Below are 27,370 nucleotides of genomic sequence, written 5' to 3'. Positions count from 1 at the left end.
AGCAGCAGCAGCAGCAGCAGCAGGAGATCAGTTCTCTCTCAGCTCTCAGTCGCTCTCTCTTCATGGCTTCACTCGTCTTCCTCTTGTTCCTTCTGTATGAAGCAGCCTCAGGTAAAGACGAGCTTTTATTTTGAAGAGATTCATCTTGTTTTAGAAAATGTACATTTACTGTGATAATGTTTTTTTAAGTTAGTGTTTGTCATGGTCAAATTTTACAAATTAACTTACTTATGTAATGATATTTAAATGATTTCCTGATGTAAAAATGGCAAATAAATAATGATAATAACTTAAATGACACTTTCAGAGTAACTGCGTAGTTTAGAAATGAGGAGGGACAAAGGAGGGAGGGACGAGGGAGATGTGTCCTGCAGTGAGCTCCGCTGCAGAGGGCAGCAGATGAACTCTAACAACAGACGTACATTTGAATCATGTTTCTGTTTGTTTCATTTATAAATGATGTCACTGTCACTGAAGGGACGCTCTGATTGGCTGAGTGAATGTTGCCTGTTAATCACATGAGGAAGTTGAAGCAGCTTCATGTTTCAGTCTCAACAGATGTTCTGAGTGATGAGTGGATTCTCCAGGTGATATCAGGGTTCCTGTCTGTTCTCTGCTGTCCTTTACCAACCTAACAGCTGCTCCTCCACATCTGTGTTATTGTTCTATAGAGACTGTGGTGATACAAGTGGTACCAGTGAAACCTGGACAGGATGCAACTCTGCCGTGTGACGCTGGTGACGCTTCCATCAGAGCTGTAGAGTGGACCAGATCTGAACCAAAGCCATCAAAGTTCATCCTGTTTTGGAGTGATGGACACACAGACACCCCCTATGAAGGTCGAGTGCAGCTGGTGGACGGTGAGATGAAGAATGGAGACGTGTCTCTAATCCTGAAGAACGTGAGCAGAGAGGATGTCGGTACTTATGAGTGTCGAGTTGTAACAGCTGGTTCAAGACGTAACAAGAGAGCCCTCAGGACTGAGCCAATCAGCAGAGTCCGGCTGCAGGTGACAGGTGAGTTTGTGTAGATCAGTGTGTCTGTGCTGCAGCTGCAGTTGATTCCTGACAGTCAAACATGAGACAGAAGAGTAAATGAAGGCTGATCCACTGTTCACTCATGTCCTGACTGATGTTTCCTTCCACCTGCAGGAGACCAGAACGGAGACATCAAGGATGGAGACAACAACAACAGAGACAACGAGGAGGGAAACTCCACTCCTCTGCATGTTGGACTGGGAGCAGCAGCAGGTGGTTTTCTGGTTTGTTTGGCTGCTGCTGTTGTTGTTGTTGGACTTCTTGTCATGAAATCTAAAAGACAAAGAGACAAGAAACCAGAACCGTCTGCTGGTGAAGAAACAGGAGGTGTTAATCTCCTCTGATATGATCCGATCAGCTGATACGATCCGATCAGCTGACATGTCACAGACCTCTCTACACAGTGTGTTTTTTACCTGTTTGATTTTCACTCTCTCTGTGGGTGAACCGTCAGGTATAGATCAGGTGTTTCTCCATCAGGATGGTCTGGTATCAGTAATGTTCCCCCTCCATGAGTCGCTACCTTATTGTGGTGAGGGGGTTTGTGTAGCTGAGGACTCTGGGATCAGTGTGTTGACTCCAGTGTTATTATTATTGATATTGATATTGTGTGTAAGATTCGGCCTACATGAGGCTAAAACTTACGTGTTTGAGTTTGGGACACTCGATATGACCCTTTTATTCAAGTCTCCCTCAAAGATGTCCAAGTCAGTGAATGACAGGGATCCTGTGAGTTGTGTGATGGTGCCTCACCATCGTGGAGCGTTGGAGGATTGTGGCGCTGAAGTTCATCTTCTAATGTGTTGATAATGAAGTTAAAAAGTGGGTTAATACTGACAGAACAGAGTCAGTCAGTACAACAGAACTCTTCACACTGGAGCTTGGACAGCACAGCCGTTAGCTTAGCTTCCCGGCATCTTGTGTGCAGTGTTTCAGAGATAACTGATGGTAGTAACATCATGTCGTGTGTCTCCAAACAACAAACACACATGTTCGATCACTGCGTTAGTCAGTTTGCTGCGTCTTCATCTCTTTAGCCTTGTTCATCTCTAGTTTTCCCTGCAGTGATCAATAAAGTATCAGTATCAGTTCAGGGTGATTTATAGTTTGACAGAACAGATTGTACTTACAGAGCAGCAGAGCCGTCCGTCCCATTGTACTGAACCTCTTGTTGGTATGAAATCAGTCACATCAGTTCAACTCTCCTCCTTCCTCTTTGATTGTTCGACTGGTGACTGAAGGTTTTTTTTCTCACCAGTTAAAAACATGTTCAGAGACTTTGGTTACTTTTTAATTCACAGTTGTACAGTTTGTATCAGCTGTTACATGCAGTAATGCAAGTCAACACAAAAAGTACAATTATTCAAAAAAGGTAAATTAAATTATCTAACAGACATCATGAAAAATAGAAAATATGAAAATAGAAAATAGAAAGAAAAATATAAGATGTAAAAATATAAGAAAGTAATGTTCACTCAGATATAAAAACACTGGGTCTGCAGTCAGTGATTTGTTTGAAGTGACCTACTTTGTACTTTTATCTAAGTGCAGCTTCACTAGTTTCACTTGTACTTGAAAAAGTTCAGAACCTTTATGTAGGTGAAATATCTGTCGGTGGCTGAATGTCCGACACAACTTCAATGCAGCTTTTCTCTAACAGGGCTGATTTCTGGGAAACCACGTGACGACGGGCTGGACGCTGGACAGTACGTCGACGTCGCCGCCATATTGGAGGAGGCAGCTCTGCTGTGAACTGATACAAGTGAATGGAGTGAACTTTACAAAGCTCCTGCTACAAAGTGCTGTAAGTTAATGTCTCATTTACACATTAAACACGTACGAATATATTCAGGAAACAGAAACATTATAAAATACATCCGGTGGTTTGGTGCCACCTGTTTACTGAACATATGAGGAGTAGTTAACGTTTATAATCATCCGGGGACGTTACAGACGTTGTTTCTGGTTCCTGTCTGTTTCCTGAATATATTCGTACGTGTTTAATGTGTAAATGAGACATTAACTTACAGCACTTTGTAGCAGGAGCTTTGTAAAGTTCACTCATTCACTTGTATTAGTTCACGGGGCAGAGCTGCCTCCTCCAACATGGCGGCGACGTCGACGTACGGTCCAGCGCTCAGTGAGGCGTCTCTGTATAATATATACAGCGGGACCAGCAGGAAGCTGCTCACAGACAGAGCGCGACCAGCAGAGAGGATCCGGTCCAGTCATGTCCCTGGTAACATCTGCCACGCTGAGGCTCCTCCTGACCTCCGCGTGGGTCATCGTTGCTTGTGGCGGTAGGGCGCGTGTGTGTGTGTGTGTGTGCGTGAGAGAGGGCGTGCGTGTGTGTTTCTTCACATATGACGTCGAGGTTCCAGTTGTTTAGAACTTTGAGTGGTGACGTCACTAGGTGGAGCTGGTTTATGGCTTGTGTCGAGTTGACGTTAGGAGAGAAATGTGACATCATCTGTATTTACTGACTCGAGCTCAATTATTCTAATGATCATTATTGTTGTTATTATTGTTTAGTTAATGTTGTAACGGTTACAAATGTTATTATATCTATAAAATATGAATCAACTGAACACATTTATATGTTGATGTGTGTTGGCTGCTGGATATATTAGTGATCTATATATATTTAGTTTTGAGTGTCATCATCATATTTTCAGTCAGTGCAGCTGCTCCTCTGCAGACCTGCTGCCAGTGTTGTAAAAGTATCCAACAGGAGAACTTATCTGAAAGTTTCTGATGTTAGATGTAATAAAAGTACCAGTAAAAGTAAATGATACAAATATTATCATTTGTTTTTAATGTATTATTGAAGATAAAATAAATAAATTAAAAAACGTTGTTCTTCGGCTCTGACGCAGCGTGTAATGTGTGAAGTAACTAAAGTTACCAGATAAATGTACTCAGTTCCCTTCCATCAGTGCTTGCTGCTCCATCCTTTTACTTTCTATACTTTAACTTTATCAAAGACTTCCTGTTGTTTTATTGTGAAAGTGCGTTCACAGTGGAAGGTAAAGGAAGAGTTTTATTGTGGAGGGAAACTTGTTCTTTAACAACTCTTAGGGGTGCACCGATCCGATATTAAGATCGGATATCGGCCCGATATTGACAAAATAGCTGAATCAGGGATCGGAAAAGTTAACAGATCCACGGGCCGATCCAGTTTTGTTTTTTTTCCTCCGTCGCAGCAAATCCTATATTTTATTTATTTTAATTTAAGAAGTTTGATTACATTCCGTTTTAGATTTGAATGCACAATTGTTTTTGTAATCACAAATAAATAAGAATTCAAATATTTTTTTACATGTTTACAACGTTTGGTAACTGTTTGATTATTTTGTCTTCGTTAGGAAAGTCTGGTGCCTTTAGTCTCTTCCACGTGGTGGAAGGAAGGTATAAGGTGGAAAGTATACAGTTTATCATTAATTCAACAACAGTATCGGATCGGTATCGGGTATCGACAGATACACAAAGCCCAGGCATCGGTATCGGTATCAGGACTGAAAAAGTCAGATCGGTGCATCCCTAACAACTCTTCTGCAGTCGTGTCCGTCCATGCAGACAGAAGGCTGGTGCATCTGGACAACAACATGTTACTCTGATGGAAAAGATGAAGGAAAACCAGCTGTTAGTTCTGCACGTGTCACTGAAGACATGTATACATGCTGAATTCTTCATGAATCAGGTTAAATTATTGCATTCAGGTGGAGATGATAGTAAAAGCATTGACATATTAAATACTCAGATTTAGCAGTTTTCCTGTTTTGGGTGCGTTTAATAAACAGAGACAGACCGAGCGTTTCAAACTGTAATCAGCTGCCTCTCCCTGCTGCTCCTGACTCATCACTGTGATCGCTCTGATGAATTACTGTCAATGAATAATGCTGTTTGTGATGACGGGTTTAGATCTGTTCAGTCCAGCAGCCAGTCGTTGGGTTCATATGAAGCACTGAATAAGGAGACAAGCTCTCCTCATGAGGCTCAGAGGTGGGCTGCAGATACACATTAGTGTTAGTTATCTGCACTAAATGTACAAAAGTGTTTCACTGTAACATGTAAATAATAAAATCTCGCGATTGAGTCGGGCGTGAAACCGCGGTTCCATCGCTGACCACTACCAAACACGCTCAGGCGCCAAACGACGTCCCCAGCACCAGATGGCAGCGCTCGTATTTTGTACAGTGTGAGGAAGTAGAGCTGCGTCGGCCATCTTTACATGTCGTTAGTTATTTCACGTCACAGATGGAATGAAAAGGTTGTTTTCACGTGAACAGGAAACAAGTCTTGAAGTCTCTTCTCTGTTTTTGTTCAGACACACAGGTGAAGGTGAAACCTGGAGATGATGCTACTCTTCAGTGTCGGGCTCACAGAGATGACTCCATCAAGAGTTTAGCATGGAGCAAAACTGACCTGGAGTCAGACTATTATGTCTTCTACTTCAGAGAAAACCGCTCACAGGAAAACTACCAGCTTCCATCTTTTCGTGGTCGAGTGGAGCTGTTAGATCCACAGATGAAGGAGGGAGACGCTACTGTTGTCCTGAAGAAAGTCACTGCCAACGACTCTGGAACGTACGAGTGTTTGGTTTTCATGAGCAGCGGAGGACATCGCAGAAAGAGAGCAGCTCCGTTCAGACACATCGTCCACCTGAAGGTTGAAGACTCAGGTGAGTTTGTAGACTCAGATCAGAGGTTTGTGTTTTATACAGATGGTGACAGCTGACATGAGACTGCAGAGGAAATGCTACCTGCTGACACCTGACACCTCTGCTCAGGCTCAGTCATCATCTCCTCCTGATGATATAAAGTCAGGCTCAGTCATCGTCTCCTCCTGATGATATAAAGTCAGGCTCAGTCATCATCTCCTCCTGATGATATAAAGTCAGGCTCAGTCATCATCTCCTCCTGATGATATAAAGTCAGGCTCAGCCATCATCTCCTCCTGATGATATAAAGTCAGGCTCAGCCATCATCTCCTCCTGATGATATAAAGTCAGGCTCAGCCATCATCTCCTCCTGATGATATAAAGTCAGGCTCAGCCATCATCTCCTCCTGATGATATAAAGTCAGGCTCAGCCATCATCTCCTCCTGATGATATAAAGTCAGGCTCAGTCATCATCTCCTCCTGATGATATAAAGTCAGGCTCAGCCATCATCTCCTCCTGATGATATAAAGTCAGGCTCAGCCATCATCTCCTCCTGATGATATAAAGTCAGGCTCAGCCATCATCTCCTCCTGATGATATAAAGTCAGGCTCAGCCATCATCTCCTCCTGATGATATAAAGTCAGGCTCAGTCATCATCTCCTCCTGATGATATAAAGTCAGGCTCAGTCATCATCTCCTCCTGATGATATAAAGTCAGGCTCAGCCATCATCTCCTCCTGATGATATAAAGTCAGGCTCAGTCATCATCTCCTCCTGATGATATAAAGTCAGGCTCAGCCATCATCTCCTCCTGATGATATAAAGTCAGGCTCAGCCATCATCTCCTCCTGATGATATAAAGTCAGGCTCAGTCATCATCTCCTCCTGATGATATAAAGTCAGGTGAAGTCTCGTAGTCCACAAACATTTCTGGAGCTTCACAGTGAAACAGAGTTGCAGCGTTCTGCTGAACACCTGAAGCAGCTGGAGATGATTCAAACATCAGATGTCTCCATGCAGCTCGTCTGCTGTGATCACAGAGATCAACCTGATCTGAGGAGACCATGTTTAACCCTTGACGTGTGGTCGAGCTCCTGCAGCCACCTCAGACACGCTAACACTTTTACTTTAAGTCTCCAACTACTTCAGTTGTTCTTTGTCTTTACATGTCTTCTTCAGTCAAGTGGAAAGTTGTGTTTTATGCAAATTGGGTTATTATCAATAACATTGCCTCATTTGCATATTTAAACATAATTCAGAAAAACACTTGATACAAATAATAATTGTCTGTAAGTAGTGGTGAAATGTTCACCCTGTTCACCTGTAGTGTCTCCAAACAACAAACATGTTCGATCACTGCGTTAGTCAGTTTGCTGCGTCTTCATCTCTTTAGCCTTGTTCATCTCTAGTTTTCCCTGCAGTGATCAATAAAGTATCAGTATCAGTTCAGGGTGATTCATAGTTTGACAGAACAGATTGTACTTACAGAGCAGCAGAGCCGTCCGTCCCATTGTACTGAACCTCTTGGTGGTATGAAATCAGTCACATCAGTTCAACTCTTCTCCTTCCTTTGATTGTTCGACTGGTGACTGAAGGTTTTTTTCTCACCAGTTAAAAACATGTTCAGAGACTTTGGTTACTTTTTAATTCACAGTTGTACAGTTTGTATCAGCTGTTACATGCAGTAATGCAAGTCAACACAAAAAGTACAATTATTCAAAAAAGGTAAATTAAATTATCTAACAGACATCATGAAAAAGATAAAATATGAAAATATAAAATATAAAAATATAAGATGTAAAAATATAAGAAAGTAATGTTCACTCAGATATAAAAACACTGGGTCTGCAGTCAGTGATTTGTTTGAAGTGACCTACTTTGTACTTTTATCTAAGTGCAGCTTCACTAGTACTTGAAAACGTTCAGAACCTTTATGTAGGTGAAATATCTGTCGGTGGCTGAATGTCCGACACAACTTCAATGCAGCTTTTCTCTAACACGGCTGATTTCTGGGAAACCACGTGACGACGGGCTGGACGCTGGACAGTACGTCGCCTCAGGGAGGCGTCTCTGTATAATATATAAAGCGGGACCAGCAGGAAGCTGCTCACAGACAGAGCGCGACCAGCAGAGAGGATCCGGCCCAGTCATGTCCCTGGTAACATCTGCGACGCTGAGGCTCCTACTGACCTCCGCGTGGGTCATCGTTGCTTGTGGCGGTAGGGCGCGTGTGTGTGTGTGTGTGTGCGTGAGAGAGGGCGTGCGTGTGTGTTTCTTCACATATGACGTCGAGGTTCCAGTTGTTTAGAACTTTGAGTGGTGACGTCACTAGGTGGAGCTGGTTTATGGCTTGTGTCGAGTTGACGTTAGGAGAGAAATGTGACATCATCTGTATTTACTGACTCGAGCTCAATTATTCTAATGATCATTATTGTTGTTATTATTGTTTAGTTAATGTTGTAACTGTTACAAATGTTATTATATTTATAAAATATGAATCAACTGAACTTTACACATTTATATGTTGATGTGTGTTGGCTGCTGGATATATTAGTGATCTATATATATTTAGTTTTGAGTGTCATCATCATATTTTCAGTCAGTGCAGCTGCTCCTCTGCAGACCTGCTGCCAGTGTTGTAAAAGTATCCAACAGGAGAACTTATCTGAAAGTTTCTGATGTTAGATGTAATAAAAGTACCAGTAAAAGTAAATGATACAAATATTATCATTTGATTTTAATGTATTATTGAAGATAAAATAAATAAATTAAAAAACGTTGTTCTTCGGCTCTGACGCAGCGTGTAATGTGTGAAGTAACTAAAGTTACCAGATAAATGTACTCAGTTCCCTTCCATCAGTGCTTGCTGCTCCATCCTTTTACTTTCTATACTTTAACTTGATCAAAGACTTCCTGTTGTTTTATTGTGAAAGTGCGTTCACAGTGGAAGGTAAAGGAAGAGTTTTACTGTGGAGGGAAACTTGTTCTTTAACAACTCTTAGGGGTGCACCGATCCGATATTAAGATCCGATATCGGCCCCGATATTGACAAAATAGCTGAATCAGGGATCGGAAAAGTTAACAGATCCACGGGCCGATCCAGTTTTGTTTTGTTTCCTCCATCGCAGCAAATCCTACATTTTATTTATTTTAATTTAAGAAGTTTGATTACATTCCGTTTTAGATTTGAATGCACAATTGTTTTTGTAATCACAAATAAATAAGAATTCAAATATTTTTTTACATGTTTACAACGTTTGGTAACTGTTTGATTATTTTGTCTTCGTTAGGAAAGTCTGGTGCCTTTAGTCTCTTCCACGTGGTGGAAGGAAGGTATAAGGTGGAAAGTATACAGTTTATTATTAATTCAACAACAGTATCGGATCGGTATCGGGTATCGACAGATACACAAAGCCCAGGCATCGGTATCGGTATCAGGACTGAAAAAGTCAGATCGGTGCATCCCTAACAACTCTTCTGCAGTCGTGCCCGTCCATGCAGACAGAAGGCTGGTGCATCTGGACAACAAGATGTTACTCTGATGGAAAAGATGAAGGAAAACCAGCTGTTAGTTCTGCACGTGTCACTGAAGACATGTATACATGTTGAATTCTTCATGAATCAGGTTAAATTATTGCATTCAGGTGGAGATGATAGTAAAAGCATTGACATATTAAATACTCAGATTTAGCAGTTTTCCTGTTTTGGGTGCGTTTAATAAACAGAGACAGACCGAGCGTTTCAAACTGTAATCAGCTGCCTCTCCCTGCTGCTCCTGACTCATCACTGTGATCGCTCTGATGAATTACTGTCAATGAATAATGCTGTTTGTGATGACGGGTTTAGATCTGTTCAGTCCAGCAGCCAGTCGTTGGGTTCATATGAAGCACTGAATAAGGAGACAAGCTCTCCTCATGAGGCTCAGAGGTGGGCTGCAGATACACATTAGTGTTAGTTATCTGCACTAAATGTACAAAAGTGTTTCACTGTAACATGTAAATAATAAAAGAAGGCAACGTCACATTGAAATGAATTAACAACAGATTAAACAATTATGAGCAGTAAAATGAATAAAGGACAATAAACAGATAACAAATAAAAGCAGTAAATGATGGTAACAAGAAACAGATAAATGGACTGAGAGCGGTAAAATGAATGAAAGGATGACTGCACATATAAAGAAGTGTATAAAACATGAATAATACTGTCAGTATTTTAAGGCCATACCGCTCAGCTCTGTGTTTGTGTTTTAACAGCTGAGACTCTCGCGATTGAGTCGGGCGTGAAACCGCGGTTCCATCGCTGACCACTACCAAACACGCTCAGGCGCCAAACGACGTCACCAGCACCAGATGGCAGCGCTCGTATTTTGTACAGTGTGAGGAAGTAGAGCTGCGTCGGCCATCTTTACATGTCGTTAGTTATTTCACGTCACAGATGGAATGAAAAGGTTGTTTTCACGTGAACAGGAAACAGGTCTTGAAGTCTCTTCTCTGTTTTTGTTCAGACACACAGGTGAAGGTGAAACCTGGAGATGATGCTACTCTTCAGTGTCGGGCTCACAGCGATGACTCCATCGAGAAGTTAGAATGGAGCAAAACTGACCTGGAGCCAGACAATTATGTCTTCTTCTTCAGAGAAAACCGCTCATATGAAGACTACCAGCTTCCATCTTTTCGTGGTCGAGTGGAGCTGTTAGATCCACAGATGAAGGAGGGAGACGCTACTGTTGTCCTGAAGAAAGTCACTGCCAACGACTCTGGACCGTACGAGTGTTTGGTTTTCATGAGCAGCGGAGGAGGAGGAGGAGGTGGAGGGGGACACACAGAGGGAGCAGCTTCGTTCAGACACATCGTCCACCTGAAGGTTGACGACTCAGGTGAGTTTGTAGACTCAGATCAGAGGTTTGTGTTTTATACAGATGGTGACAGCTGACATGAGACTGCAGAGGAAATGCTACCTGCTGACACCTGACACCTCTTTCTGCTCTGCAGGTCCTAAAGCTGGAGAGAGCGAGGAGGGAGGAAGCGAGTAGAGAGGAAGCGAGGAGGGAGGAAGCAAGGAGGGAGGAAGCAAGGAGGGAGGGAACCTGCATGTTCCTTCTGGGCTGATGGTTCTGATCGCTGTTGCTGTGGTGATTTTTGTTTTGGGTTTAATCGTCTTCCTGGTTTATAAAAGACTAATGAAGAAGAATTTCACACCGCTACCGGTATTTTTAAAATGTCTTCAAAATGTTGAAAACACTGATAAATTGAAATAATTTCCCCAAGATTTATATTTAAATAGATTTATTATATATTAAAATAGTCCAAATCCAAAACCTTAAAGGAATAGTTCACCCTAAAACGAAATTCAGTCATTATGGACTCACCCTCATGCTGATGAGAGTCCGGTGTAGTTTTTTATTCCTCAAAGTGCAGCTGGAGACCTGCGGGGGACCGTCCTGCAGCAAACATCCATGCAATGGCCGCAAACGGCGCCCAAGATGAAAAGGTCCATAAAACTACACAAAGACTTTGTAATATTCCTCCATACTGCTCGTCCGCTGCAGTCCAAGTGTCCTGAAGTGGCGACATCCAGAGTTTACTGGAAACAACTGTTGTAGCCATTTCTATGGACGTGATTGATCTGTTATTATATTGCACTTAAGAATAATTTTATATTGAGAAATTTAAGTTTGATTATATTTTCAAGACCAGATAAATTCTGTGTTGCATATAAAACAAAAAATATGAATATTAATAGTGAAGCAGTGACGTTTGGAATGGCGAAATCTGATTGGCTGTTTGAATTAGAAACTTAACGAAGCGGTCAGAAGCCACTGGACCTTGGAGCAACACAGTCTTTTGACCTACACTTAGTGAATTTGTAGAAAGTCAAGATCATCAGTTTTTTGTGTATGATGCAAGTTCATCAGTCAACAGGATAAACGAAGACTTTTACTTTCTGACTTCGGTGTCGAGTGAAAAGAACTTTGAGGTCCTAAGCTCGTGAGTCAGCGCTGCTGCACTCACATGAAAGTCAAAAGACTGCTCGTGAAGACGCACCGAGCCGAGAGGACGGCGAGCTGAAGGATAAACGGTGTTGTGCTAAGCAGCTAGTAGCAGAAAGAAAACCAAGACGTCGGAAAACTACGGCGGATGAGTGGCTTCCGCTGGGTCAGGTCTGATATTCTCTCTTTGCTCTATTAGCCTCCCGACGATGCTAATGCTAACGACGGCGCTAAAGCTAACCATCGTATGAAAGTGAAAGTAAACCTCCGCTGGATGTCCGATGGCTGCAGTTTTTTTCCACAGCGCCATAAACACAGCTGCTCTCTGTCTCCCTGTCGCTCTGAGGGGCGGGGCTGCTCTTCACACAGAGAGAGAAGTGAAGAAGATAACTCGAGACGACGACACGTGTTATTGTAAGTGCAATAAAACCTTCACGAGTTGAAAGTCAACAATCATCAACAAGCACAAACGTGCATCATATTTCAGCATAAACAGCGACATTTCCATGTTTTAGCCTACATGACCGCAGTGCTCGTTAAAATGAAAAGCTGTCTGTGTGTAGTCTGTTCATCTTGCCCCCCCCCCCTCGATTTGTTTCCAGATATTACTGAGTTTATATAGTGACTTTGTAACTTTACTGTTGCTGCAGTGGAAACAATATGTAGTTATATTTGAAATATAAATGAATTCCTGTTCTGAATTTATTCTTTTAAAAAAAGACAATTAGAAAAACAAACCACTCTTTAGTATTGATAAAGAACAGGACTGAGCTTCTAGACTTAAGCTGTACTGCTCACACTCTACAGCTTGTAATCAACAATGGCCTTTCCAGTCAGAGAGCTGTGCTGGACATTATTGCCACATTGAAGAGCTGTGCAGGTCACTTTGGTCACTCCGTACTGGCCAAACAAAGGCTGAGAGCAATTCAAGAGGAGCTTGGCCTCCCAACACACAGCATCATCCAAGCTGTTCAGACTCGCTAGAACTCAACATTACACATGCTGCAGAGGATGTTTGAGCAGCGGCGTGCACTGAATGTGTATGCAAGTGACCATGGCCATATCAGCTGTCCATCTGCTGCACAGTGGGATATCGTATCAAACCTGATTGAGACACTGGAACCACTTGAGGAAGTCACACTGGAAATGAGCCACTCAGAGTCTTCTGCCTCATGCGTAATCCCCAGTGTATCTGTTCTGAAACTGATGCTGCAACATGAGGGTCCATCTTCAGCAGGCATCAAAACCTTGCGGAAGACCATGCTTGACAGCCTGACAAGGCGATTCTCCAAGGCAGAGGACACAAAGTGTTTGGTGTTGGCAACTGTCCTTGATCCCAGTTACAAGGACAAGGCCTTCACTTCAGCAGAGACAGTAGAGAAAGCAAAAGACTGGCTGAAAGAAGAAGCTGCACATGACATGGCAAAAACAGTGGAAGAGACTGGTGAAGCAGAGGATCCAGCAAAAGACAGAGAGTCCAGACCGATCCCCCTCCAACTCTTGTGGACAGTCTGTATGCTAAACTTCTTGGAACAGCTCACCACACAGATGCAGCCCAGTCCAGCTTCGACACTGAGCTGGAGTGTTACCTGAAATCGCCAGTGGTCGAGAGGAGTACCCAGCCTTTGGAGTGGTGAAAGAGGAATGAGGAGAGACTTCAAAGACTTGCTGTGCTGGCCAGAAAATATCTCTGTCCGCAAGCCTCCACCGTCCCAAGTGAGCGAGTGTTCAGCGAGGTGGGGATCCTCTACGACAAGTGGAGGAGCCACCTTTCTGGGGAGAATGCAGACAAGCTCTGTTTCCTCCATTACAATATCCGATTTTATATATTTGGATATTGGATATTTATATTTTATATTTTGCTAATAAAGTCAGATTGTTCATTTCCAACAGTGTTGAATTTCTTCACGGGGGGGGAGTGATATCGGCCGATTAATTGGCTATCGGCTTTTTCCTGCTCCAAACTATCGTTATTATATCGGCCTTTAAAAATCCACTATCGGTCGACCTCTACCGTCTACACATAACTCCTTACATACTAAATAAGATGGACCGGAAGGCGTCTCCTCTGTGTAATAAGTGTCAAAGAGAGACTGGAACCTACCATCATTACTTTTGGCAGTGTAAAGTGATTAACAGATTTTGGGGCACAATTTCTCAAGAACTGAGTGGCATCTTTCGGTTAAGGGTTAAGAGAGACTCAGGCCTTTTTCTTCGTGGCCTTCCCTCAAACCCATTTACAGTTCAAACTGTGACAAATTACTATTATTGGCCAGAAAATGTATTTTGATGAACTGGATCAAGGATAAGCCACCTGCTGCCACATTGTGGTACAGGGAGATATTCAGGGTCCTCCCTCATGGAAGCATCAGTGCAGGTCTGAAGGGTGATGAGAGGTCCTTTGCTGAAATGTGGTGCCAATACTCCCTGCAATGGCCTCACCCAACCTCACCCCAACTTGTAATCACACAAACTGAAACTCAACCTCACGTGTTGATGCGCAGCGCTGACATTATTCTTTTAAACTACATTGTTGAGAATAAAAGGTGAATTTATAGCAAAGAAAAGACAATCATAATATTTTAACCACTAAACCTTCCACATGGAGTTTAAATCAGACTTTTTATTTTGCCTCCATGTCGCCTTGTACTCACTGATGACTTTATCACCTGAGGATCAAACTTCCTTCAGGCCGCAGCAGAAAACATGATCTGAACCACTTCCAGACGTCTTTGGTTAGAAGTGGTTTACAGACGGTCGACTAAACTGGAGCTCTGTCTGACAGAGACGCTGCTGGGTTTCTACAGAAGTCCAGGAGATAAACACTTTGTGACATCAGAAGCTGATTAATGAAATAAGACTATATTTGTACAACAGACAGTTTCAGGATCATGTTTTTGTGCTTTCTGACCGTCAAAGTGTTTTTATATATTTTGTTATTTATATTTTTCACATGTTCAGAAAAAGATTTGTAGCCCTGTACAAAAATCATATAAGTTACAGAGCATAAAAAATAATTAACAGTATAATAATATGCTTTATTAAAAAAGTTCATAAATAAATAGAGTTCATAATAGTAAAAAAACTGTTCAAATGTGTGCTGGTTAAAAGCATAAATATAATATGTACAGTTTAATAAATAAGACTATTTACAGTTTAAAGATAAATTCATATAACGGTCTTTAAGTTCATTAAATCTGTAAAATAACTGTGGTTCGAGATAAAAAGAGAGAGGAAGAAGCCGTGTTTATATGTGTAACCTAACCTGTTATTTGTCACCTGTCAATCATTTCATTCCTGTTTTACCTTTGGTGGTTAAAACTCACGAGCCAATCAGAGTAAAGTCACCGTGTAAGGGGCGGGACTAGTGCCGCAGGTTAGTGTGGGAAGTAGTGAGCACGCATGAGGAAAGAACCAGAAGCTATCGACCAGAGAGCTAAAGAGAGGAGGCATTGTGTTGTGTGGGAAGCATTAAGTTTTATCGTGAACTTAAAGATTCTGAAAAAGGGATTAGGCTAATATTTATTTTCAAGTATAAAAACAAAAGGTTTTCTTTTGAAAAGTAAAGGGTTTTGTTTGTAACAAAAGTATTTAAAAAGGTACTTAAGGTATTTTATTTTGAAGGTATCTAACAAAAGGGTTTATTTTAAGTTAAAGGAAAGTGTGAAACCAAAAGAAAGAAACTGAAGTCTATTTGAAAAAATCTCTTTATTCATACTGTGAATTGTGCTTTTATTTATTTTTCTTAGAATAGCCTACATTTGAATCTTATTTTATCTATCCCTGTCAATAAATACCTGTGAAAGGAATATTTTTGCATTTAAAGTACAGTTGTGGTGGTCATTATTATTAAAGTAGAAAACATTATTAAAGGTACACATTCTAGAAGTAACATTAAAAAAAGTTGTATTTTCCTACAACGAGCCCAGGCCCAGTCTCATAGTATTAACCACTCTAGCTTTATTTTTAACTACATGGGACCTGGGTTACAGATTTACAAAATGTTTTAAACTGTTTGTACAAATGGTTTTATATCCTGCTCATATGATATAACATTAACTCCACCACTGGGAGTCTGAACTCCTGCTTGTGACCTCGGGGCAGATCCATCTCCCCCGACCTCAGACTGTAGTCGCACGGCGGCCATTTTCCTCTGACATCACGGTCAGATGACTCACTGCTGAGTTTTAGGTTTCAAATCATATAAACAAAGGAAATCTGACTTTGTTACCACTTCATTGATCGAATCCTGGGAGGAAACACACTGGATGCTATCAAACAGTTGAATACTAACATTCGCCAACGAGTTATCAGATGTGTAGTTTTACATTGAAATATGTCCTGATGTCCCTCCAGATTTTCTCTGTCCATCGTCTTTTAAGTTGTTGATAAAGTGACTAGTTGATGACGTTTTGTCAGATTCACAATGTTTATAGGAGAATAAACCTGGAGCGCAGCAGCGTGACATCGTCCCACCTGAGCCTGGTGTCAGAGCCGTGTGAATATGGTCAATGGCAGCACAGGTGGTGTATAGACGACAGTATTTACATCGTGTGAAGGTGAATGTAATGTTTACACACGTTTCCAATGAAAGTGCCTTAAAACAGAATGTATGAAGAGACGCCATTTTGTCCTGATCAAACGAGTTTTTAATTGACTCTGAGTTTTACTTTGTCTCGAACGCACCATGAGATTTATAGTCGATTCATTTTTTATTTGTTGACGCAAAACAATAAAACGTTACAGTGAAGCCATCTTTAGTTACATGTTTGCTCTTCATGTTCCTATGATTTATAGGAAAAAGGACTGAAAATGCATATTGTGATGTTAAACATTTTAATTGTAATTCCTGTGGAATTAAAAGCTGTTTGAAAAATGTTTTTGACAATAAATGTGAGTTTACATTAACGGTCTTTCTTCAACTGTCACTTTGGAGCAGAAATGATCCTTTAAACAAGAAACTGATCGATTATTATTAATTAATAATGGACTGATGTGACAGTTTTCATCATGATTACAGTTTTGGACGGCTCAGCCTGACTGAGGTCTGTGTGTACGCGGTTGGCTGACTTTTCCTGACAACATGAGTAATAATAACTTTATTTATATGGTTCTATAGTATCTTCAGTGAGACTTCTCACCATAGCCATTATTTACAAAACTAGTAGGTAGTCAGCTTCTCAAGCCTTTTCTCCTGTTTCCCTCTGCAACAAGTCTCACAAACTCCTCCATGTCTGAGGTGTTAATTGATTCCTCTCTTTATTTCATGTAACGGAGCGACGACAGGACGACAGGAGGTCAGAAGTCGTGACAGAGTGGAGAAGGAACTCCAACTGTTCGTTATACTGCAGGTGTTGAGACACAGAGGACAGGTCTGTTTCAGTCGGACACATGTTGACCAACACTGGGTCTGCATTTTTCAGACTTTCATCATCTGCTGCAGTGCCAGCGAGCACAGCCAGATGGTGCAACAGGGCTGACTCTAGAAATGCACTAGACTTGGCTTTCATCAGGTCAACATGTGACAGTTTGTCCTACTGAGTTTGGATGTGTATTATTTGGTTTGTGGTGCCGGCCAGTTGGTAGTTTCCTTTATGTTAAATGTTTAAATCAAACTGCTCAAAGATGTATATCAAACAAAACATGCACCCTACACAGTGAATGACCCGACAAAGAACAGCTTCTGGGAACCTATTTCCCATTTCTGTCAAGGATGTTGAGCAGAGATCTTTTCAGAGCCTGATGGGGGATTATCAGTCTGGATGGCCCACAGCTCACCGAGGTGTCTGCTCATTGTTCTCCTTCTCTTTGGAGGATGTGAATCATCTCCAGCAGCTGCCTGAGACAACTCTGCCCAACACTCATCTTCATGGATGTCTTTGAAGGACTCCAGCGATGCACCAACAACCTCAGTAGCAGTGCACATACCCACAGACTGACACTGTAGAACTGCATTTGCTGGTTTCAAGACGCCAAGCAGCCGCACAAGAAAAGTCCCAGTCTCAAAGAAATGATGCCTTTAATTTGACTGAGCCGGCCTGATGCGTCGGTGCACAGGTCGACTGCAGCATCATCGTCCTCTGTCATCTCTGATAGGATGTTAACAATATGGTCTTGATTGTCGACAGTGCACCTTGTGGCCTCTCAGCAGGGGTGGACTGGCCATCTGGGATACCGGGCATCGTCCCGGTGGGCCGTTGACCCAATGTGGGCCGGTTCGGTCCACTATGTGTTTTTGTTTTTTCTTCTTCTCTAAATTCCCTCCCATGGTTCCGGCCAATTGGCTACAGAGGGCTGTCAGTGTGTTCCCAGCATCGACACATATAATTGGTCTATTGTTTGTCACTGTCAATCAATCATGGGCTGACAGTGCTGTCAATCACGACACGAACCGGGGTGGGGCGGGACCTCGAGGGGCGGGCCGGGCTGCTGCTGAGCCAGTAGTACCATTAGTGTGTAGTAGTGAGCGTCTTCCAAACTGTGTCCGCTACTTGAAATGGATAAGAGGAAGAAACAGCTGAGAAACAGCGATTAAAACAGTCGAAGTCTCTGGAGATGGAGGCTTTTTGGTGCCGGGACCAGTGACACCGACCCGCCAGCAGCCACAGGTGCTGCTGCGCCGGGAGACGAGGGAGGAGGACCTGACGATGATGAGCGAGTGGAGGCAGACAGGGTCAGTACCGTCAGCCTGGGGCTGGCTCGGCTGAATGTTTGAGACACGTCCAAAACAAAGTAAAAGACGCTTTTACATTGAATGTGATGCGACCTCACTAACTGCATACTGATGAACGCAGCTGCCGCTAATGCTAACGCAGCTACCGCTAATGCTAACGCAGCTGCCGCTAATGCTAACGTAGCTGCCGCTAATGCTAACGCGGCTGCCGCTAATGCTAACATAGCTGCCGCTAATGCTAACGCAGCTGCCGCTAATGCTAATGCTAACGCAGCTGCCGCTAATGCTAACGCAGCTCCTCAGGGACTGAAGCCGTTGTTTTCTAACTTTGACAGTCTAACATGTGGCAGCACATCAGCCCAGAGTTAAAGGGCTGTGACTGTTGGTAGCTGCGGTTGATTTTGTTCAAATATGCCGAATTGTGATATTATGGGTTATTATTGTTCAGATGATTTAGCTAAGCTAGCTAACAGATGCTTATGTCAGCGGTCTCTTGTTGCCATAGCAACAGTAAACATTCACGTGGCCTGATGAGCTGTAAACAGATGCAAAACACAAGTAAACCTATAGCAAATAATAAATTTAATTTACAATATTTACCATTGAATTTATTGTAATCTTTTAATTCATTTAACTATTTAATAGGTATAATTTGTGTGTAAATGTGTTACTTTTACTGTAGTTTTCAAATGGCTGTGTATAGTGTTGTCTTGAGCATTTTCAGGTCACAAAGATCTGGCTGTTTTGCATTGGGAAACACTAGTCAAGTGTCCTAATGAAAACACGACAAAGCCATTCGACTGTCTTGTTCATAAATGATGGTGTCAGGACTTTTTTTATGACACACACTTTCATTGATATGATAAGTCCTTGAGTTCATAGCTACGTGCTTTGTTTGTTAACTGCTATCGAGGAATATGACTCTCCTTTGTAGTATGTGTGAGAGAAGACGCCGCGAGATTTGTGGACTTCTACGTGGTGCCGCTGATAATGTAGTGGGCTGGTCTGGACAGAAAATGCCAGGGCTAAATTTTTGTCCCAGTCCACCCCTGCCTCTCAGTGGCTCGTCAATCAGACTTCAGCGGACTTTCTCGGACAAATCTTTTTGCCCATGGCTCACCCTGCATGATGGACAACCACTGAGTGTGATCGGTGGTTAGAACATGTCTAGCAAGCTTCTTTTGGAGCAGTGCTTGTACCCCACCTCTTACCCCACTCATCACAGAGGCACCATAACAGTGGCTAACTATGTCGTCAGTGCTGTTGCCAGCATCAGAAAGATGCCTCAATATCTCAGAGGTGACATGCTCCGCATCAAACTGATGCAAGTCAGCAACCAGTTAAGTTAAAAACAACATCCCTCCCATCAGCAGTGCCATATTTCTGACGGGAAACAGAAGCATGCATCCTGCACAACAGAGTACTCTAGCCGTGGTCGTGTGCGGTACCAGACAGGACTGAATGATCGTAGTGTTGTACCGAATTCATCCTTTGAGAAGCTACCCAATATGGCTGAGATGGTGTTTTGCCATTCAAGTTGCTGGCAGCTGAGAGAGTCCTTGGGCTTTGGAGCAACAGTTGTTGGGGGGAGGCTGCAGGAGGAGTAAGGTTAGCTGCTGTCTCTGATGTGCTAGCTGCAGCATCACTGCTACTGCGATTACTGCAGGCAGGAGCAGCACGAGGCCTGAGAAACACATGCATTACACAGTGTGTGTGTGTTGATGTCAGTCGTTAGCAGCTGCACAATATTCACCAATGAACTGAGAGTGAAGTCACACAGATACAGAGAGAAAGACAGAGAGCGCAGGGAGAAAGTAATCATTTGAAAGTTTTCCTGCCACAGTCTAAAGGCTCAGAACCACATCTGACGCTGTTGGTCTCTGAACATGCAGAATCTCTTAGGTGATATTTTTCAGATCACAGCCAGGTCAACACCAGATCAACACCAGATCACAGCCAGGTCAACACCAGATCAACACCAGATCACAGCAGGGTCAACACCAGATCAACACCAGATCACAGCTAGGTCAACACCAGATCACAGCCAGGTCAACACCAGATCACAGCCAGGTCAACACCAGATCACAGCCAGATCAACACCGGATCACAGCCAGGTCAACGCCAGGTCAACACCAGATCACAGCCAGGTCAACACCAGATCAACACCAGATCAACACCAGATCACAGCCAGGTCAACACCAGATCACAGCAGGGTCAACACCAGATCAACACCAGATCAACACCAGATCACAGCCAGGTCAACACCAGATCAACACCAGATCACAGCCAGGTCAACACCAGATCAACACCAGATCACAGCAGGGTCAACACCAGATCAACACCAGATCACAGCTAGGTCAACACCAGATCAACACCAGATCAAAACCAGATCACAGCCAGATCAACACCAGATCACAGCCAGGTCAACGCCAGATCAACACCAGATCACAGCAGGGTCAACACCAGATCAACACCAGATCAACACCAGATCACAGCCAGGTCAACACCAGATCACAGCCAGGTCAACACCAGATCAACACCAGATCACAGCCAGATCAACACCAGATCACAGCCAGGTCAACACCAGATCAACACCAGATCACAGCCAGATCAACACCAGGTCAACACCAGGTCAACACCAGGTCAACACCAGATCACAGCCAGATCACAGCCAGATCAACACCAGATCAACAGCGGATCACAGCCAGGTCAACGCCAGATCAACACCAGATCACAGCCAGGTCAACACCAGATCAACACCAGGTCAACACCAGATCAACACCAGATCACAGCCAGGTCAACGCCAGATCAACACCAGATCACAGCAGGGTCAACACCAGATCAACACCAGATCAACACCAGATCACAGCCAGGTCAACACCAGATCAACAGCGGATCACAGCCAGGTCAACGCCAGATCAACACCAGATCACAGCCAGGTCAACACCAGATCAACACCAGATCACAGCCAGGTCAACACCAGATCAACACCAGGTCAACACCAGATCACAGCCAGGTCAACACCAGATCAACACCAGATCAGAGCCGGATCAACAACAGATCACAGCCAGGTCAACACCAGATCAACACCAGATCACAGCAGGGTCAACACCAGATCAACACCAGATCACAGCTAGGTCAACACCAGATCAACACCAGATCACAGCCAGATCAACACCAGATCAACACCAGATCACAGCCAGGTCAACACCAGATCACAGCCAGATCAACACCAGATCACAGCCAGGTCAACACCAGATCACAGCCAGGTCAACACCAGATCAACACCAGGTCAACACCAGATCACAGCCAGGTCAACACCAGATCAACACCAGATCAACACCAGATCAGAGCCGGATCAACAACAGATCACAGCCAGGTCAACACCAGATCAACACCAGATCACAGCAGGGTCAACACCAGATCAACACCAGATCACAGCTAGGTCAACACCAGATCAACACCAGATCACAGCCAGATCAACACCAGATCAACACCAGATCACAGCCAGGTCAACACCAGATCACAGCCAGGTCAACACCAGATCACAGCCAGATCAACGCCAAATCACAGCCAGATCAACGCCAGATCAACACCGGATCACAGCCAGGTCAACGCCAGGTCAACACCAGATCAACACCAGGTCAACACCAGATCAACACCAGGTCACAGCCAGGTCAACACCAGATCAACACCAGATCAACACCAGATCAGAGCCGGATCAACAACAGATCAACACCAGGTCAACACCAGATCACAGCCGTATCAACACCAGATCAACACCAGATCACAGCACATGTATTAAAAGAGGCTTTACTGTTGAAAGGGACACAGCATGTAGATGAAGCTGCTGAACACTGAGTAGACGTGAGATATTCAGACACCTGACGAGGACGCTGAGTGTTTCTCTTAGTTTCATTACTACACAGACCGACAGCCAAGCGTCTGTAGCTTCAGGAGTCACTTCATGATTAAAGCTGCAGAAATAAACCTTCATATCTGTGATCTTTGTCTCCACTCTCCAGCCTGTGATCCGACTGTGCTCCACCTGCTGGTGTTCTGTCTGTACTGCATCTCCACTGTCCTCACAGTGTCTTTATGGACTCAGGTCCACAGGTCACACTGAGTCCCTGCCTCAGAGAGACCTGTGGTTCTGGTTTCTTCTGGATGAGCAGGTTTTAACTTTCTGAAGTTGATGTTTCAGAGCACGTTATGAAGGAATTATGATCTTTATTATTTCAACACCTTTTTTAGGAAATACACTAAATACACTGACTGAGATAAAAGCCTCATACAAGCCCACATCAACAGACCAGAACTATCTCTGTAAACCAGTTTGTTTCAGTCTTCATCACGTCACCTTTTACTAAATACATGTTTCAGATGTCAATGAATTGTTAGTTAACTTCAACAGTTTGAGGCTCAAACAATTAAAATCCTTCAATATTTCACAATAAAAGCAGAAACAGATGTATTAGAGTTAGTTTGTTCTCCTCTCCATCAATCATGTGACGACCCCTCAAATGTATCTGGTGGCCCTCTGGAGGGGCCCGACCCCTAGGTTGGACAATGAACTTGTGTCTTCTTCCTGTAAAACTAAATGTCACATGAGCTTCTATCAGCTGAACCAACCAGTGTCAACCGATCATATCGTGTCATCTACCCGTCAATCAATCTGAGCGAGCGGCTCGGAATGAAGACTTCCTGTCAGAGAGACGCAGCGGAGTGAACGACTGGACTATTTATGAGAAAGAGGAACCTGGACGACCACAAAGCTGCTCGCTGCTATTAAACCAGTTGACACATTTCACCACAAGGACAAACACGTCATTGTCAGCTCGAGCAGAGTGTCCTGAGAAACCTCACAGCTTCAGCTCAGTTTACTGGACTCAAGAGGAAGCTGTCTTTATGTAGAGCATCAGAACTAGAACATGAATAATCTTCATATTAAAGGTCAGTTTGAGATGCAGAAAATGCAGCGAGGATCTAAAATCATGAACATTGTTCTGTTTGTGAGCTTAAAGGAAGTCTTTGTTCTGGTCAGTTCTGATGTGCAGAACCAGTGTTACAGAAACAGGGTGTGTCGACACAGAGCTGAAGGAAACACACTGAATGATGCTGAAGGATAAAGTCTGTTTAATGTGCAGCTCAACATTTCAGATACAGCCGGGTCCAAAACTCTGACACCACATTGAAAACTTTGAATACTGTCACAGAAACCTGGAAATCATCACAAAGTCTGAGGATCAGAAAGCAAATCAAAGCGTCAGAAGACAAAGAGGATCGTTCTCAGCGTCAGATCGTGACTGAAGCTCTCTGAAGAAACACTTTACACAATTGGATCAGCTGGACACCATCAGAACATCAACACATCAAGCTGAGTTCACTGAGAGACACAACTGACTCAACGAACAACACAAGAGTCCAATCAGCAGCCGACCCGTCAAACTAGAAGGTGAGCAGCTCCACAGGAAGAGTTCTGGTGGGAAAGCCACAGAGACGAGCCGATCCGAGGTAGAGGAGGGCGGGTCTCACAAGAAGAAGCAGCAGGATCCACAATAACAGAACCCAGAAGCTGAGCAGCTCCACAGGAAGAGTTCTGGCTCCTACGAAGGAAACGTGACTGAAGAAGAAGGAGAACACGTTGGATCAACTCAGAGGTGATGCTCTGTGGTGACAGCAGCCATGACATCATCATACTCATCATCCAATCCCTGCTCAGCCTGGGTGGGAGGAGCCATCTCCATGGAGACGGGCAGGTAATTTCCTGCAGGCGGAGAGAGTGAGATCATTTATCAACAGCTGTCAATCATCAACTGATTGATTGATTGATTGATTGATTGATTGACTCAGACTGTTGACTCACAGCAGCTCTGCTGATGTCTGTTTTCAGGGTTTGAGCTGTAGTTCTGCAGGTAAACACACCGACCTCCTCGGCCTCTCTTCTGGACCTCTGGAGCTGCTCTTCACTGTCAGAGTGTCTCTGGGCTCATCAGCAGAGCGGACAGGCCGGCTGGCAGAGCAGCAGCTGCCCGCAAAGACTACAGCTCAGAAACTGCCCCGAACAAACAGCATCAAGGCTGCTGTGAGTTAACAGCTTGAGTCAAGCAGAGAGAAGACAACCAATCAGAGGAGGAGTAGGGCGGGTCTTGTGAGAAGACGCCGGGGCTAGCTGGTTAGCATGCTAACTCCAGCAGACATGTCTGTGACACAGAACAGAGACGTCTCTGACAGAACGTCAGCGCTGTTGTTTCTTCACTCTGGTCAAATCTGTGAACTGCAGCACACGGCTGAGAAACACAATACACAATTTATGCTTTTGTCTTTTTTTGTGTCTGAATGTGTCGAACCTTTAGGTTTCCTGCTGATGAGCCGTCTCAACTGTAGAACCAGTAGAACCAGAGGAACCAGAGGGAAAAGAGAACATAGAATAGCCAGAACAATCGACCACACAGAGACAGGAGGATGACAAGGAGCTGAAGGAGAAGTTGTCGTAGCAGGTTTCCCTAAAATGAACAAAAGATTGTCATCAGCAACAGAAATCAGATGAATTCATTCAGTCGTTTCACTGTAGAGAGTAACGAGGTTAAACTCAGACAGTGAACTTGCTCCTGTCTGGTCTGTTCCTCTTGTTCTGTGTCAGCCTGAGCCCCACTTACTTTATATACAGGCCAATAAATCAAGTGATGGGCTGAATGTTATACTTTTAACAAGATGTCAGGTTGTCCAGCTGCGGTATTATGAGACAAAACATGAACTTAAAACATAAAGACGTGTAAAGTTTTAACATATCTGCTACATATGAAACAGAAATGTTCAACATACGATGATGACACTGACTCTGGAGACAGGGCTGTCTGATGTTGGACCTCCTGACCTGTGACAGTGATCCAGCTGGGTGGAGACTCTCCATGTTCCCTGATGTGACACTTGTAGAGGCCTTCATCAGATCTGGAAACATGACGGATGGTCATGTGACCTGTAGGCTCAGTCCTGATGAAGGAGCCATCTTTATAGAAATCAGCTGAGAGGTTGGAGGTCTTTGTTGTACAGGTCAGAGTGACATCATCTCCCTCCATCACAGGGAGGACAGGACTCTGCAGGATCACTGCTCCACCTCAACACAGAGACAAACTACAGCACTTCATCCACCTACACAGCTTCATCAGCACTGACTGCACAGCCTCATCTTACCAGAGACAGTGATGTTGATGCTGGTACTGGCTGCTCCCTCTGTGGACTCACACCAGTAAACTCCACTGTCCCTTGGGACGATGTAGCTGATGGTACAGGAGGAAGCAGCTTTTCTTCCCCAGTCAGCTCCACACTGAGTCCTGGTTCGTGTAGTCGTGTTCCTCGTCACCGTCCATCCATCAGAGCTGCCGTCCTCCTCACACCTCAGAGAGACAAACTTATCTTTAAACAGCTGAGAGCTGTCAGGACTCATCTTCAGAGAGGCTGGAGGACGAGACAGAGAGATGTGGTTAAAGATGATAATGTGCAGTTTGACAGAAGTGTATCTTGGTCCTCTTCCAGTCTCTGTAGACCTTGTTGAAGTGCACTGATCTCCTCTGTGCTTCAGGCTCTGAGTCTCCTCATGTTTTAAATGTAACTCTCAGAGTTGGTGTCAAACACACAGCAGATCTGACTTCATGTGTCTCACATGTCAGTATTGTTTCTCCACTTTCTCTGCCAGCTGCTGCATCATGCTGCGTGTGCAGTCCTGCTTTCACAATGACATTTTTATAGCAGCACATTTATCTTCAGCGTCCAGTCTGTGGACATCCAGACAGTTTTCACTGTTTTATTGTGTTTGCAAACTGTTTCCCTCCATAAACAGCGTCCTGAACACTGACTGTGCTGTCAGGGACTAAACAACTCTTCATCAGTCACACAAGAAGTTTCCTCACCTTGGTGTGTGGAGCCGCTCAGCAGTGACGTCACAACTAAAGACAGAAGACACTCAGGTTGGTTTGAGAGGACACACAGAGGAGGACAGACGTCTCAGAGAAACAACATCAGCTGATGTTTGAGTGGACTTACAGAGCAGACGCAGCAGACGTGTTTCCTCCATCCTGACACTGACTCATATGACATCTACACTGCATCACTTCATGCTCACATCAAGTCAGACCCTCCTCCTTCCTCCCTGACCGACTCTCACCCTGCTGTGGTTTCCTCTCAGCTGACTGCAGCTGAACAACTGATGGAGTCCGTTTTAAACTGATTGTCACAACAAACTGCAGCAACGCGCTGATTTCACATGTAAAGCGACACCTGACACAGGATGTAGATCACATGAATATGATGCCTTCACTGACAGTTGTGTCTCAAAGTGACCGCTTGTCTCTCCAACACAGACTCCAGATGTGAGTCTGAAGCTGTCAGAGATTCATGATGAACCTCAAACACATCTTAAAGATCTGACACCTCACTGTAGACTGCAGGTGAGCACAATCCACAGAGACGCGTTCATCGACACATTCATAAACTATTAGGGTCATTTCTGTCTTTGTTTCATGTCCTGCGGTGAAACATGGGCAGGACCTCGTTCAGCTGAGGTGCTTTTATCAGAAACAGGAAGCTGGACGACCACAGAGGCGTTAGCTTCTGTTAGCAGGTTCACCACAGGACACAAACAGGCAGGGAGGCATGTAAAGAACAACACACGTTATCATCAGCCAAACAGACCTGAAACTTTATTATCATCAGAGCAAATCCAATCAGAACAGGACGAGTTGTTAAAGACACAGATGGTTCAGTTTGGACCACAGTGGACCAGCAGAAGGACTCAGGGTGTGGAGGTCAAACAGTCTGAGCTAATTCACAGGTAAACTGAGACAAACCAGCGTTACAATGAAGTCCTGTCGTCCTGCTGAGGTGTTGTTATGGATCCCGCTGCTTTTCTGGAAAAATCCGCCCTCTCAGGCTCTGATTGGTCGCCTTCGTTGGTTCTGGTACTACGAGTCCACAGTTTGAGTTTCGTGAAGTTCTGGTTGTGTCAG

The 27,370-nt window shown here is 43.8% G+C and overlaps 3 protein-coding genes and 1 pseudogene across 3 annotated transcripts; 3 read left to right on the top strand and 1 right to left on the bottom strand.

Annotated features, from left to right (window-relative positions):
* Window positions 1-36: 36 nt before the first annotated feature.
* LOC141003515 (uncharacterized) lies at window positions 37-13,582 on the top strand. Its single transcript, XM_073474879.1, has 5 exons — window positions 37-111; window positions 672-1,016; window positions 1,152-1,250; window positions 5,365-5,718; window positions 10,695-13,582. The coding sequence occupies exons 1-5, from the start codon at window positions 63-65 to the stop codon at window positions 10,733-10,735; spliced, it is 888 nt and encodes a 295-aa protein (XP_073330980.1). The 5' UTR covers window positions 37-62; the 3' UTR covers window positions 10,736-13,582.
* Window positions 7,603-10,669, top strand: LOC141003526 (butyrophilin subfamily 1 member A1-like). The gene is made up of 2 exons (XM_073474892.1): window positions 7,603-7,919; window positions 10,208-10,669. The coding sequence occupies exons 1-2, from the start codon at window positions 7,850-7,852 to the stop codon at window positions 10,633-10,635; spliced, it is 498 nt and encodes a 165-aa protein (XP_073330993.1). The 5' UTR covers window positions 7,603-7,849; the 3' UTR covers window positions 10,636-10,669.
* On the top strand, window positions 11,841-16,570 carry LOC141003992 (zinc finger BED domain-containing protein 4-like; annotated as a pseudogene).
* A 7,449-nt stretch (window positions 16,571-24,019) lies between these two features.
* Window positions 24,020-26,511, bottom strand: LOC141003991 (Fc receptor-like protein 5). The gene is made up of 6 exons (XM_073475493.1): window positions 26,409-26,511; window positions 26,276-26,311; window positions 25,560-25,823; window positions 25,243-25,482; window positions 24,716-24,871; window positions 24,020-24,132 (listed from the first exon to the last, which is right to left on the bottom strand). Exons 1-6 carry the CDS (start codon window positions 26,437-26,439, stop codon window positions 24,020-24,022), a joined length of 840 nt encoding a protein of 279 aa, XP_073331594.1. The 5' UTR covers window positions 26,440-26,511.
* Between the last annotated feature and the right edge of the window lie 859 nt (window positions 26,512-27,370).

This window comes from Pagrus major, chromosome 10 (genome assembly GCF_040436345.1).
Source record: "Pagrus major chromosome 10, Pma_NU_1.0".
Taxonomy (NCBI): Eukaryota; Metazoa; Chordata; class Actinopteri; order Spariformes; family Sparidae; genus Pagrus; species Pagrus major.
This window is presented reverse-complemented; position numbering and strand designations above follow the sequence as displayed.